Genomic DNA, 14,176 nt, shown 5'->3' on the forward strand with positions numbered 1-14,176 from the left:
CTCCTGCAGAAAGGCAGCAAGACCTCATGTGTCCTGCTTAGTTGCAGCCAGTTGTGCCTTTCACAGCTTTACCCCCCAAAAAAGGCCGGAACCTGGACACTGGGCTGACCTGAGCTACTTTAAGGACTAAATACTGTTATGATCTCCACTCGGAGAGTTTCCCATGGGCTAGTGTGAAGGGGCATATTTAATCGTGTAACTCTACCTTTCAAATCTGTACCTTATCTTCACTCACACCTCCAAGTATGGGAATAATCTTTCTGAACCTAATTTCAGACATGCCACACTATCCTGCTTTACCAGAACCCAGCCAGAACAATAATCACCACAAAACTGCATAGTCTCAGTTCCAAATCCAAAAACCCTAATGCTGATTAAAGATCTGAGTCTTACTCGGTGACCCCAATATGGCCGACAGCGCTCTCCAACTCAAAATGCAGAGACCTGGGAAGGTTTGTAGTCTGCTTTTATAGTGCTGGTCACAGTGGTTGCTGGTTAGGTGTTTTATTTTTATCTGTACAGTTGTAGTGTCCCCCACCCTTCCACCTCCTCCAACCTAAAGCGGGTGAGTAAATATCAGGTAAGCTGTTTCTTTCTTTTTCTTGTTTTATCCATAAGTTTATCTAGAGGGGATGGAAGGGAAGGCAGTGCAATGTTCCTGCTGCAGGATGTTTGAGGTGAGAGATGCTGTCAGTATCCCTGCTGATTTCACCTGTGGGAAGTGCACCCATCTCCAGCTCCTCAAAAACCATATTAGGGAACTGGAACTGGAGCTGGATGAACTTCGGATCATTCGGGAGCAGAGGTGATGACAGATAAATGCTTCAGGGATGTAGATATTCCGAAGAGTGATGATAAATGGGTGACGGTGAGGGGGCTTGGAGGAAGCAGTCAGTGCAGGGATCCCCTGAGGTTGTTTCCCTCGGCAACAAGTATACCGCTTTGGATACTGTTGAGGGGGACGACCTACCAGTGGTAAACTGCGGTGATCGGATCTCCAGCGTTGAGTTTGTCCCTGTGGCTCAGAAGGGAAGGGGAAGAGCAGGAGAGCAATATTATTGGGGACACGATGGTTAGAAGGACAGATAGGAGGTTCTGTGGCAGCAAGAGAGACTCATGGATAGTATGTTGCCTCCTGGGTATCAGGATCCGTGACGCCTCAGACTGTATTTTCAGGATCCTTAAGTGGAGGGGAACAGTCACAAGTTGTGGTATACATCAGTACCAATGACATAGGTAAGAGAAGGGATGGGGATTTAAAACAGGAATTTAGGGAGCTCTGGTGGAAGCTGAGAGCCAGGACAAAACATGTTGTCATCACTGGTTTGTTGCTGGTGCCACGTGCTAGTGAGTTGAGGAACAGGGAGAGAGAGTGCAGATAAGCACATGGCTTCAGGGATGGTGTAGGAGGGAGGGTTTCAGTTGTATGGATAATTGGAGCACATTCTGGGGAAGGTGGGATCTGTACAAACTGGATGGTTTGCACCTGAACCAGAGGGGCACCGATATCCTGGGAGGGAAATTTGCTACGGCTCTTCGGGGGGGTTTAAACTAATTTGTCAGGGAGATGGGAAAATGAGATGTAGTTCAGAAGCCAGTGAGCATAGTGAGGTACTGAGGAGGGTATCAAGGTCACAGGAGTGTTCCGACAGACAGAAAGGTGGGTTGAAGTGTGTCTCTTTCAATGCAAGGAGCATCTGGAGTAAGGTAGGTGAACTTGGCGCATGGATTGGTACTTGGGACTATGATGTTGTGGCCGTTACAGAGACATGGTTAGAACAGGGACAGGAATGGTTGTTGGTAGTTCCAGGGTATAGGTGTTTCAGTAAGAGTAGGGAAGGTGGTAAAAGAGATGGAGGAGCAGCATTGTTAATCAAGGATAGTTTAACGGCTGCTGAAAGGCATTTCGAGGGCGATCTGCCTACTGAGGTAATATGGGCTGAAGTTAGAAATAGGAAAGGATTGGTCACATTGTTAGGAGTTTTCTACAGGCCCCCAAATAGTGATAGAGATGTGTAGGAGGAAATGGCAAAGCAGATTATGGATCGGTGTGGAGGTCACAGGGTAGTTATCATGGGTGACTTTAACTTTCCAAATATTGATTGGAACCTTTATAGGTAGAATAGTTCTGATGGGACACTTTTTGTACAGTGTGTGCAGGAGAGCTTCTTGACACAATATGTGAATAAGCCGACAAGAGGTGGGACCACATTGGACTTGGTACTGGGTAATGAACCGGGCCAAGTGTTAGATTTGTTTGTGGGAGAGCACTTTGGAGATAGTGATCATAATTTGGTGTCCTTCATTATTGCAATGGAGAGGGATAGGGTCACACGGCAGGGTAAGGTTTATAATTGAGGCAGGGGTAATTATGATGCAATTAGGCAAGAATTAGGGAGCGTAAGATGGGAACAGAAACTGTCAGGGAAAGGCACAATTGAAAAGTGGAGTTTGTTCAAGGAACAAATACTGTGTGTCCTTGATAGGTTTGGCCCTGTCAGACAGGGAGGAAATGGCCGAGTGAGGAAACCATGGTTCACAAAAGAGATTGAATGTCTTGTCAAGGGGGAAAAGGGAGCTTATGTAAGGATGAGAAAACAAGGTTCAGTTGGGTCACTTGGGGGTTACAAGGTAGCAAGGAATTAACTAAAAAAAGGGCTTAGGAGAGCTAGGAGGGGGCATGAGAGGTCCTTGGCAGGTCGGATGAAGGAAAACCCCAAGGCTTTTTACCCTTATGTGAGAAATTATAGAATGACCAGGGAGAGGTTAGGGCCGGTCAAGGATAGTAGTGGGAACTTGTGCATGGAGTCAGAAGAGATAGAAGAGGCCTTGAATGAGTGTTCACCAAGGAGAGGGGCCATGTATTTGAGGATGAGTGTGTGATACAGGCTGATAGGATAGAGGAGATAGATGTTCTGAGGGAAAATGTATCAGCAATTTTGAAAAACCTGAGGGTCGATAAGTCCCGTGGGCCAGACGGGATATATCCTAGGATACCTTGGGAGGTAAGGGAGGAGATTGCAGAGCTTTGGCTTTCATGTTTGGGTTCTGAGGAATGTGGAGGAACAGAGAGATCTTGGGGTTCATATCCACAGATCTCTGAAGGTTGCCACTCAAGTGGATAGAACCGTGAGGAAGGCTTATAGTGTGTTAGCGTTTATTAACAGGGGGTTTGAGTTTAAGACCCGTGGGGTTATGCTGCAACTGTACAGGACCTTGATGAGACCACATTTGGAATATTGTGTGCAGTTCTGGTCACCTCACTATAAGAAGGATGTGGAAACATTGGAGAGAGTGCAGAGGAGATTTACCAGGATGCTGCCTGGTTTGGAGGGTAGGTCTTATGAGGAAAGGTTGAGGAAGCTGAGGCTTTTCTCTATAGAGCAGAGGAGGATGAGAGGCAACTTAATAGAGGTTTATGAGCTGATGAGAGGGATAGATAGGGTGGACATTCAGAGACTATTTCCTTGGGTGGATGCAGCTGTTACTAGGGGGCATAATTATAAGGTTCATGGTGGGAGATATAGGAGGGATGTCCGAGGTAGATTCTTTACTCAGAGAGTGGTTGGGGTGTGGAATGCACTGCCTGCTGTGATAGTGGAGTCGGACACTTTAGGAACTTTCAAGCAGTTATTGGATAGGCACATGGAGCACACCAGAATGATAGCAAGTGGGATAGCTTGATCTTGGGTTCGGACAAATCTCAGCACAACATCGAGTGCCGGAGGGCCTGTACTGTGCTGTAATGTTCTATGTAAAATGACCATAGACTTCCTGTCAACATACTGGATGTGCAGGTGACTCTTGAACCTGGAATGCTTAGCCTTAAGTTTACTTTTGTTGGTTTTCTGCAGGTGAATCTGGTGTTGGGAAGTCTGCTCTCATTGAAGAAATGCTTTCAAAGTTTCAGGAACCCAAAGGCGCGTTGATCCAACCAAAGACCATTCTTGGGAACATCTTCTATTACAATGAGATGAAACATGAAAGGTGAGCCAGCATGGGCCTACAATAGTGAAAAACAACAACATAGGAATGTAATAAGCTGGCTGATCCATGGCTTCTCTTTCTTGGTTAATTCAAAGGAACCATGTAACCCATGAAGGCATCAGCCATGTCAAATAATTTCTCTGTTTGGAGGGCCAATGTTTTGTTTTAATTCATTGGATGTAGGCCTTGCTGGCTGGGGCAATATTTATTGTCCATCAATGAGGACATTTCAGAGTTGAATCACATTGCTGTGAATCTGGAGCTACACCTAAGCCAGGCCAGTAAAGATAACAGATTTCCTTCCCTAAAGAGCACTTGTGAACCAGTTGGTTTTTATGACAATTATTGAATTCAAATTTCAGCATTTGCCATGGTGGGATTTGAACTCAGGTCCCCAGAGTGTTACCCTGAGTCCAGCAACAATACCACTGTACCACAGCTCCCCTGACAACTCTTGGCTTACTTGTTTGGGTCACTGTGTTTAATTAACTTGCAACTTAAATCCATTTAGCTGTCTTTCTTCCATATTCCTCGATACCAATAAAAAATCAAACAATCTCAGCCTTTGAGGAAGAGAGTTTGAGATTGTCACTACCGTTTGTTTGAAGAAATGCTTCCTGACATCCCTTCTAAATGGCTTTTGACTTCAAGGTTGTACTGCCTTGTTCTGAATTGCTTCATTAGAGGAATATGGAGCAGATATAGAGTCATTCAGTCGTACAGTGCAGAAAAGGTCTTTTGGCTCATTGAGTCTGCACAGATAATAGCAACTACTAAAGTCACACTAATCCCATTTTCCTGCACCTGTCCCATATACTTGAATATTATGATGTTTCAAATGCTCAGCCAAATATTTTTTAAAGCTGGTAAGGTTTCCGGCATGTCCCAGGTGTGCATTCCAGATTCCCACCACTCTCTGAATGAAAAACTTTTTCTCAAATCCCCTCCGAATCCACTTCTCCTCACCCTAAAACTATTCCCCTTGTGACTAACCCCTCAACCAAGAGGAACAGCAGCTCCATACTCACCCTGTTTGGATCAGTCATGAGGTCATTGATTGGTGGGAAACATTTAATGGACTTAATAGCTGACTCCTGTTCAAAGTAAATGCCCCAATTATCCATTTCACAACAGAATGATACTCACTGTTCTTCCATAAATAAAGTTTTATACCTTTGACCTTTACCTAATCAAGCAGCTGACTTAATACCTCAGCAGAATGATGGAAGCTCTGAGGGTTCCCTCCCTCAACACCACATTCACATGCCACACAGGAGAGGCATTCCATTCTGCTGTACAATTTCTATTCACCTTGGAGGCAGTTGAGTGATGGACGGAGTCAAGGTTGCTCTAGAATTGGGTTGTGGATGGTTGGGTGAAAGGAGTAATGTGAAGGATGGCGAGGGGCAGAGAAAAGGGAACCCATTAGAGAATGCTGCACTGTCAGAGGGTCAGTACTGAGGGTGTGCCGCACTGTCAGAGGGTCAGTACTGAGGGTGTGCCGCACTGTCAGAGGGTCAGTGCTGAGGGAGTGCCGCACTGTCACACAGTCAGTACTGAGGGAGTGCCGCACTGTCAGAGGGTCAGTACTGAGGGAGTGCCGCACTGTCAGAGGGTCAGTGCTGAGGGAGTGCTGCACTGTCAGAGGGTGAGTGCTGAGGGAGTGCCGCACTGTCAGAGGGTCGGTGCTGAGAGAGCGTCGCACTGTCAGAGGGTCAGCGCTGAGGGAGCGCCGTACTGTCAGAGGGTCAGTACTGAGGGTGTGCCGCACTGTCAGAGGGTCAGTGCTGAGGGAGTGCCGCACTGTCACACAGTCAGTACTGAGGGAGTGCCGCACTGTCAGAGGGTCAGTACTGAGGGAGTGCCGCACTGTCAGAGGGTCAGTGCTGAGGGAGTGCTGCACTGTCAGAGGGTGAGTGCTGAGGGAGTGCTGCACTGTCAGAGGGTCAGTACTGAGGGAGTGCTGCACTGTCAGAGGGTCAGTACTGAGGGAGTGCCTCACTGTCACACAGTCAGTACTGAGGGAGTGCCACACTGTCAGAGGGTCAGTACTGAGGGCGTGCCGCACTGTCAGAGGGTGAGTGCTGAGGGAGTGCCGCACTGTCAGAGGGTCGGTGCTGAGAGAGCGTCGCACTGTCAGAGGGTCAGCGCTGAGGGAGCGCCGTACTGTCAGAGGGTCAGTACTGAGGGTGTGCCGCACTGTCAGAGGGTCGGTGCTGAGGGTGTGCCGCACTGTCAGAGGGTCAGTACTGAGGGTGCGCCGCACTGTCAGAGGGTGAGTGCTGAGGGAGTGTCGCACTGTCAGAGGGTCAGTACTGAGGGAGTGCCGCACTGTCAGAGGGTCAGTACTGAGGGAGTGCCGCACTGTCAGAGGGTCAGTGCTGAGGGAGTGCCGCATTGTCAGAGGGTCAGTGCTGAGGGAGTGCCGCATTGTCAGAGGGTCAGTGCTGAGGGAGTGCCGCACTGTCAGAGGGTCAGTGCTGAGGGAGTGCCGCACTGTCAGAGGGTCAGTGCTGAGGGAGTGCCGCACTGTCAGAGGGTCAGTGCTGAGGGAGTGCCGCACTGTCAGAGGGTCAGTGCTGAGGGAGTGCCGCACTGTCAGAGGGTCAGTACTGAGGGTGTGCCGCACTGTCAGAGGGTCAGTGCTGAGGGAGTGCCGCACTGTCACACAGTCAGTACTGAGGGAGTGCCGCACTGTCAGAGGGTCAGTACTGAGGTAGTGCCGCACTGTCAGAGGGTCAGTGCTGAGGGAGTGCTGCACTGTCAGAGGGTGAGTGCTGAGGGAGTGCTGCACTGTCAGAGGGTCAGTACTGAGGGAGTGCTGCACTGTCAGAGGGTCAGTACTGAGGGAGTGCCTCACTGTCACACAGTCAGTACTGAGGGAGTGCCACACTGTCAGAGGGTCAGTACTGAGGGAGTGCCGCACTGTCAGAGGGTGAGTGCTGAGGGAGTGCCGCACTGTCAGAGGGTCGGTGCTGAGAGAGCGTCGCACTGTCAGAGGGTCAGCGCTGAGGGAGCGCCGTACTGTCAGAGGGTCGGTGCTGAGGGTGTGCCGCACTGTCAGAGGGTCAGTACTGAGGGTGCGCCGCACTGTCAGAGGGTGAGTGCTGAGGGAGTGTCGCACTGTCAGAGGGTCAGTACTGAGGGAGTGCCGCACTGTCAGAGGGTCAGTACTGAGGGAGTGCCGCACTGTCAGAGGGTCAGTGCTGAGGGAGTGCCGCACTGTCAGAGGGTCAGTACTGAGGGTGCGCCGCACTGTCAGAGGGTCAGTGCTGAGGGAGTGCCGCACTGTCAGAGGGTCAGTGCTGAGGGAGTGCCGCATTGTCAGAGGGTCAGTACAGAGGGTGCGCCGCACTGTCAGAGGGTCAGTGCTGAGGGAGTGCCGCATTGTCAGAGGGTCAGTGCTGAGGGAGTGCCGCACTGTCAGAGGGTCAGTGCTGAGGGAGTGCCGCACTGTCAGAGGGTCAGTGCTGAGGGAGTGCCGCACTGTCAGAGGGTCAGTACTGAGGGTGCGCCGCACTGTCAGAGGGTCAGTACTGAGGGAGTGCCGCACTGTCAGAGGGTCAGTGCTGAGGGAGTGCCGCACTGTCAGAGGGTCAGTACTGAGGGTGCGCCGCACTGTCAGAGGGTCAGTACTGAGGGAGTGCCGCACTGTCAGAGGGTCAGTACTGAGGGTGCGCCGCACTGTCAGAGGGTCAGTGCTGAGGGTGCGCCGCACTGTCAGAGGGTCAGTACTGAGGGTGCGCCGCACTGTCAGAGGGTCAGTACTGAGGGTGCGCCGCACTGTCAGAGGGTCAGTACTGAGGGTGCGCCGCACTGTCAGAGGGGGTGGATTGAGAGAGTGCCGCACTACTAGGTTCCATCTTCCAAATGTGACATTGAACTGCAATTGTGATATTCCCCTCTGTGTTCTCTGGTGGGTACAGCGCAGTAGAAGTCTCACAACACCAGGTTAAAGCCCAACAGTTTTATTTGGTAGAAAAAGCCACGAGCTTTCGGAGCGCTGGCTGCCCCTTCGTCAGTGGGAGAGAACTCACACTCACCTGACAAAGGAGCAGCGCTCCGAAAGCTCGTGGATTTTGCTACCAAATAAATGTGTTGGACTTTAACCTGGTGTTGTGAAACTTCTTACTGTGTTTACTCCAGTCCAACACCGGTATCTCCATATCATTCTCTGGTGGGCGTCAGAGATCTCTTGGCACTGTTTCAATTTGGTGAATTTTCTCTGTGTCAATCTCATTGTATCTCACGGGCCTGATTCTGGCTGTGTGGAAGAGAGTGAGTTAAAGTCTCACCCTGTCCATTTATCACTTGCTGTTCCTCGCTGTGCACATACTGAGGGTGGAATTTTACCGGCATGTCTGCCCGAGGTTCGTATGATGCTGCGCAAGGCCAACAGAGAATGCTGATCCCCGAGTCCTGTCTGCCCCCAGAATCAGGGCCGGCGTGCCGGTAAAATTCCCACCCGGCTGTCATGTTTCCTTCATTTACACAATGGGTGGCACTTTCTTGCCCTTCACACCAGCTGAATCTTCCAGTCTTGCTGAAGGTAACCCACCACTCAAGTCCCTGGCAGCGGGATGGGCATGCCATTCGAAACATCGTAGACATTGGCAGAACTGGAAGATCCCGCTGCAGCCAATGGCAAAGACCCTTTGTGGTTGCGGAATGGGAGACAAGAAATCCTGCCCAGTGACTGCTTGGTGGATGATGAGTCTGGGAGAGACTGTGTAGATAGTTTGAGTCATGTTGAGATCAAAAAGGAGGAGGTACTGGGGTTCTTGAGAAACATTAAGGTAGACAAGTCCCCAGCTTCTGATGGGATATATCCCAGAATACTGAGAGGTACAGGAGGATATTGCTGGGGCTTTGAGAGAAACCTTTGTATCCTGACTGACTACAGGGGAGGTCATGATGTGGGTATGCCGGCGTTGGACTGGCGTAAACACAGTAAAAACCTGGTGTTGTCAGACTTTTTACAGGGGAGGTCCCAGAGGATTGGAGAATAGCCAATGTTGTTCCTTTGTTTAAGAAGAGTAGCAAGAATAATCCAGGTAATTACAGGCCAATGAGCCTTACATCAGTGGTAGGGAAATTATTGGAGAGGATTCTTCGAGACAGCATTTATTCCCACTTGGAAATAAATGGACATACTAGTGAGAGGCAACGTGGTTTTGTGAAGATGAGGTCGTGTCTCACGAACTTGATCGAGTTTTTCGAGGAACTGACAAAGATGGTTGATGAGGGTAGGGCAGTGAATGTTGTCTACATGGACTTCAGTAAGCCCATTGACATGGCAGACTGGTGTAGAAGATGAAGTCTCATGGGATCAGAGGTGAGCTGGCAAGGTGGATACAAAACTGGCTCGGTCAAAGAAGGCAGAGGGTAGCAGTGGAAGGGTGTGTTTCTGAATGGAGGGCTGTGACAAGTGGCGTTCCTCAGGGATCAGTGCTGGGGCCTTTGCTGTTTGTAATATATATATAAATAATTTGGAGGAAAATATAATTGGTTTGATTAGTAAGTTTGTGGACGCCACAAAGGTTGGTGGATTTGCAGTTAGTGATGAGGACCATCAGAGGATACAGCAGGATATAGATCAGTTGGAGACTTGGGCGGAGAGATGGCAGATGGAGTTTAATCCGGATAAATGTGAGGTAATGCATTTTGGAAGGTCTGATACAGATAGGAAATGAACAGTAAATGGCAGAACCCTTAAGAGTATTGATAAGTAAAGGGATCTGTGTATACAGGTACACAGGTCACTGAAAGTGGTAATGCAGGTGGAGAAGGTAGTGAAGAAGGCATACGGCATGCTTGCTTTCATCGGCCGGGGCATTGAGTTTAAAAATTGGCAAGTCATGTTGCAGCTTTATAGAACCTTAGTTAGGCCGCACTTGGAATATAGTGTTCAATTCTGGTCACCACAGTACCAGAAGGATGTAGAGGTTTTAGAGAGAGTACAGAAAAGATTTACCAGGATGTTGCCTGGCATTAGCTATGAGGAGAGGTTGGAGAAACATGGCTTGTTCTCACTGAAACAATGGAGGTTAAGGGGCAACCTGATAGAAGTCTCCAAGATTATGAGCAGCATGGACAGAGTGGATTGTCAGAAGCTTTTTCCCAGGGTGGAAGAGTTAATTACTCAGGGGCACAGGTTTAAGCTGTAAGGGGCAAGGTTTAAAGGAGATGTACGAGGCAGATATTTTACACAGAGGGTGGTGGGTGCCTGGAATTTGTTGCCGGGGGAGGTAGTGGAAGTGGATTCGGTAGTAACATTTAAGGGGCATCTTGACAAAGACATGAATGAGATGGGAATAGAGGGATATGTCCCTGGAAGGGTAGGGGGTTTTAGTTCAGTTGGGCAGCATGGTCAGTGGAGGGGTGGAGGGCCAAAGGGCCTGTGCTGTAACTTTCTTTGTTCTTTGTTCTTTGTACACTTCCTAAACACCTGATTGGGATGATTGACGTTGTGTGAAGCAGTATATAAATGCAGCTTCTTTCTTCATTGCTCTCAGAGAGAAGGAATAAATGTTCTTTTCTTTTTATCCTACATGTAGTAGCTTGGTGGGAGGAATCAGCCATATGAAAGAAGGTTTCAACAGGACAAAGGACTCTGGACCGCTCTGCGTTGACGGAGGTATGGCACATCACCATAGCGACCGAGTGAGAATGATGCTGGATGTTAAAAGCAGAAAGCCTCTCTCTCTACAGAAAGCTTCTTCACACGATTGTGTCATTTTCCAAATGTTATCCATCATCTTCCCTGATTCACCCCCTCCCACCTCCGCTCTCAACAAGCCCTTTGATAGTCAGGTGATGTGAATTGCTGCACAACTCTTGACCTTGTCAAGTGCTTTGTTTTCTATAATCACACAACGAGAGCTTGTCCACAGTCTGTGAATGTCACCATAAGGGATCATCTGAATCCTCTTCCCAAATGTTTCATTCCCAGAATACCTGATTCACCATGCAGTGTGCGGGGCCACTTAAACCTTAATCAGTGCTTCTTACTTACACTGTCAAGTGGTAACAGTTCATGCTTGGAGCTGTGAGAAGGTTCACCTGACCATTTTGAACAGATTTATTTCATTGCTTATTTCAGAGGACTTTTTCCACATGCTAATGGGGAGAACAGAGGAGTGAGGCCATTATCAGAATGGTTCACTGGATTTGAGTTAATGTGGGAGAGAATGGAAAAGCTGGCCTTGTGCTACTTAGAGCAAAGAAGGTGGTGTTGCTGGTGGTGGGAATGGGGTGTGATGGTGGCCATTGCAGGGCAATGGGTGGTGAAGAAGAGGTTTTTGATCTGTGGCCCTGTAGTTTACAACACCTCAAATCCATGTTCAGTTCAATGCGATGAGGATTCCTCCCTCTACCATCCTTTCCACAACTTCCACCATCCTCTGGATGAAAAAGTTTCTCCTCAATTCCCCTCAAATCATTTTGTCAATTGCTTTATATCTGTGGTCCCTGATTATTGACCTCTCTGCTCAGTGAAATAATCCTTCCCATTTAGTCTTTCTCAGGCCTTCATAATTTTATATCCTTCAATTAAATCTCCTCTCAGCCTCCTCAATTCTCGAGAAAACAACCTAGCCTATCCAATCTTTCCTTAAAGGGTGAACTGGAAACTACATATATTAATACACAGGGCCCTGTTCTTTGCAGACTAAAAGAACATGTACCGACATCTCTATTACAGCTAAATAACATATGTGATAGCCATTCATTGGTTCATTCCTCAGGGCAATGCCTTGACCCACCAGAATCAAGCTGACTGGTTTAAATATCAAACAATGCTTAGCAGTTAATTGTCAGTCACCATCAACTGGTTCATCCTCCATGGCAAGGCCTCTACCAGAGTTCACCTTGCCAAGTAATCAACAATCTTCTCATGTAATATGAACAAAGAACATTGCACCAGAAGAATAGGCCCTTCAGCCCTCCAAACCTATGCCGATCATGATGTCTGCCTAAACTAAAACTGTATACATTTATAGAGTCCATATCCTTCCATTCCATCCTACTCATGTATCTGTCTAGATGTCCCTTCAATGCTGCTATCGTACCTGCTCCCACCAACACCAGACAGTCATCACCTTCTGTGTAAAAAAACTTGCCTCGCACATCTCCTCTAAACTTTTTCCCACGCACCTTAAACTTATGTCCTCTAGTACTTGACTTTTCTCCCCTAGGAAAGAACATCTGACTATCTACTCTGTCCATGCCACTCATAATCTTGTAAACCTCTATCAGGTCACCCCTAAATCTCTGTCGTTCCAGTGAGAACAGACCGAGTTGTTGAAGTTGTTGTTTCCTCTAACATTGACATTTTTATATTGTGTAAAACTTACAACAATAAAACAGACAGATCAGCTCAGCAGGTTTGAGCCAGTATTTATGCTCTGCTCAACCCTCCTCTCATCTTCCTTCATCTAACCCTCTATGAAACATACTCTTCCTTTTCTACTTCCCCAGTGTGTTTATCCAGCTTCCTCTAAAGTACATCTATCCTAGTCCCTCAATCACGTCATGTGGTGCGGAGTTCCACATTCTCTCCATTCTCCAAGAAATTTCTCCCAGATTCCCTATTAGATTTACTGCCCTCTACTTATGGCCTGTAGTTTCGGGCAATACCATAGTTGGAAACATCTTCTTCATATCTATTTTCAGAATATATAATCATTCCAGTTAACCCTATCAAGTCACCCCTTTATCCTGGATAAAGAACCTCAGCCTGTTTGTTGTTTTCCTCAGTAGTGTGACTATAACTGAGTGATGGGACAATTCAAATGCCCAGTTTGAACCCGATTTGATGTTTAATGTCTAAGTATTTCACCACAGCTTTCCTTTCCTGATTTTACCAACTCTGGCAGTCCTCTTCTCCCTCACCCCTTCCTGTGTGAGGCCAGGTACCATGTGTTGGCAAGCAGTTTGATGTTACAGATATTGACCCAGCCCCGCTGATTTCTATCTGGTATCAATCAGCACTCACACACAAACATCTTCCAGCAGTCACTGAGAATCGAGGCTGAACACCTCCTAACGTCAGACAGAGATCAGAGAGCCAGGCTGAGTCAGGCACTGAGGCCATTCTGGCCATTCTTGAGGCCAGTCTGTCATCACTTACAATTGAGTCAACAGATGTTGGTAATTAGCATACATAACCAGGGACATTGTTAATCCATCAGAATTACAGTTCCAAAATATTTTTCAAGTTTCTGGTTAAGAATTTTGCCTGATTGTGAAATTATCTTTCGGGATGGTTTATATCCACCACCTGCACTTAACAGAACTACGGGCAGTTAAAAGAACCACCTGGACTCTGCAAGCTTAACATTCACTTCCTTATTGCTCAGATGTTTCTGTTCCTTGCTACATTAATCCAGAACATTGTCCCTAACCTCAAGTCAGAGTGCACCCATCTCCGCTTTGGCACCTCTACAATTCATTGTTAAATGGAATGAAAGTGGAAGAATTATTTAACTTTCAGAATGAAGTGCTCCAGGCTGAGTTCATGTTACTCTCCCAGTAACAAGCTCCTCTCCTCCTCCCTGTTTCTCTTATTTGGAGCACTTACTTGAAAATGAGGCATAATAATAATATTCAACAATCATTCCATTATTAGATTCTGTTCCATTCTGTTGATTTTTCTAATAGTGTTCCCTTCCATCTGGAGATATGAATAAATACAAAGAATTCTAAGCGAGAGAGTAAATATCAGAGGGAACAGCATTCAGCTTAGAATTAGTCAACTTTGAAAAGATGTTATACAAAAAGACTCATTGTTTTCACTCAAATGCACTCAGTAGAACTGTGTGGCTCATTCTCTGAGCATTCAGCACTAAGGCATTGTAATCACCTGTCAGAATCACACACAGGCTTGAACCCATCTGGAATCACTCAGTAATAATACAGCGCACTGAGCAACATGTATAAGTGAGAGACCTGCATGAGGCACAAACTCCAATTAAGTGACGCAATTAGACATTGAATTCACACTCAAATACCTCAGGCTAGTGATTATTTCACATTGTTTGACACTTATTAAAAAATTCATTCAAGCGATGTGGGCTTTGCTGGCTAGGCCAGCACTTATTGCCCATCCCTAATCACCCTTGAGCTTGTAATGTTGCATTTACAGAAACAAAAAACAGCAAAACAATACTGATGTCTGAAAAAGAAGCTG

General features: G+C 47.4%; 1 protein-coding gene across 1 annotated transcript in view; it reads left to right on the forward strand.

The window, feature by feature from the left end:
* Window positions 1-14,176, forward strand: part of LOC145337798 (dynein axonemal heavy chain 6-like) — a 785,492-nt gene that overhangs the window by 446,834 nt on the left and 324,482 nt on the right. The window contains exon 42 of the mRNA XM_080182651.1: window positions 3,855-3,987. Within this exon, the coding sequence (XP_080038777.1) occupies window positions 3,855-3,987 (133 nt within the window). The remainder of the gene's footprint in view (window positions 1-3,854; window positions 3,988-14,176) is intronic.

This window comes from Carcharhinus amblyrhynchos, unplaced genomic scaffold (genome assembly GCF_965287045.1).
Source record: "Carcharhinus amblyrhynchos unplaced genomic scaffold, sCarAmb.v2.hapA scaffold_76, whole genome shotgun sequence".
Classification (NCBI taxonomy): domain Eukaryota; kingdom Metazoa; phylum Chordata; class Chondrichthyes; order Carcharhiniformes; family Carcharhinidae; genus Carcharhinus; species Carcharhinus amblyrhynchos.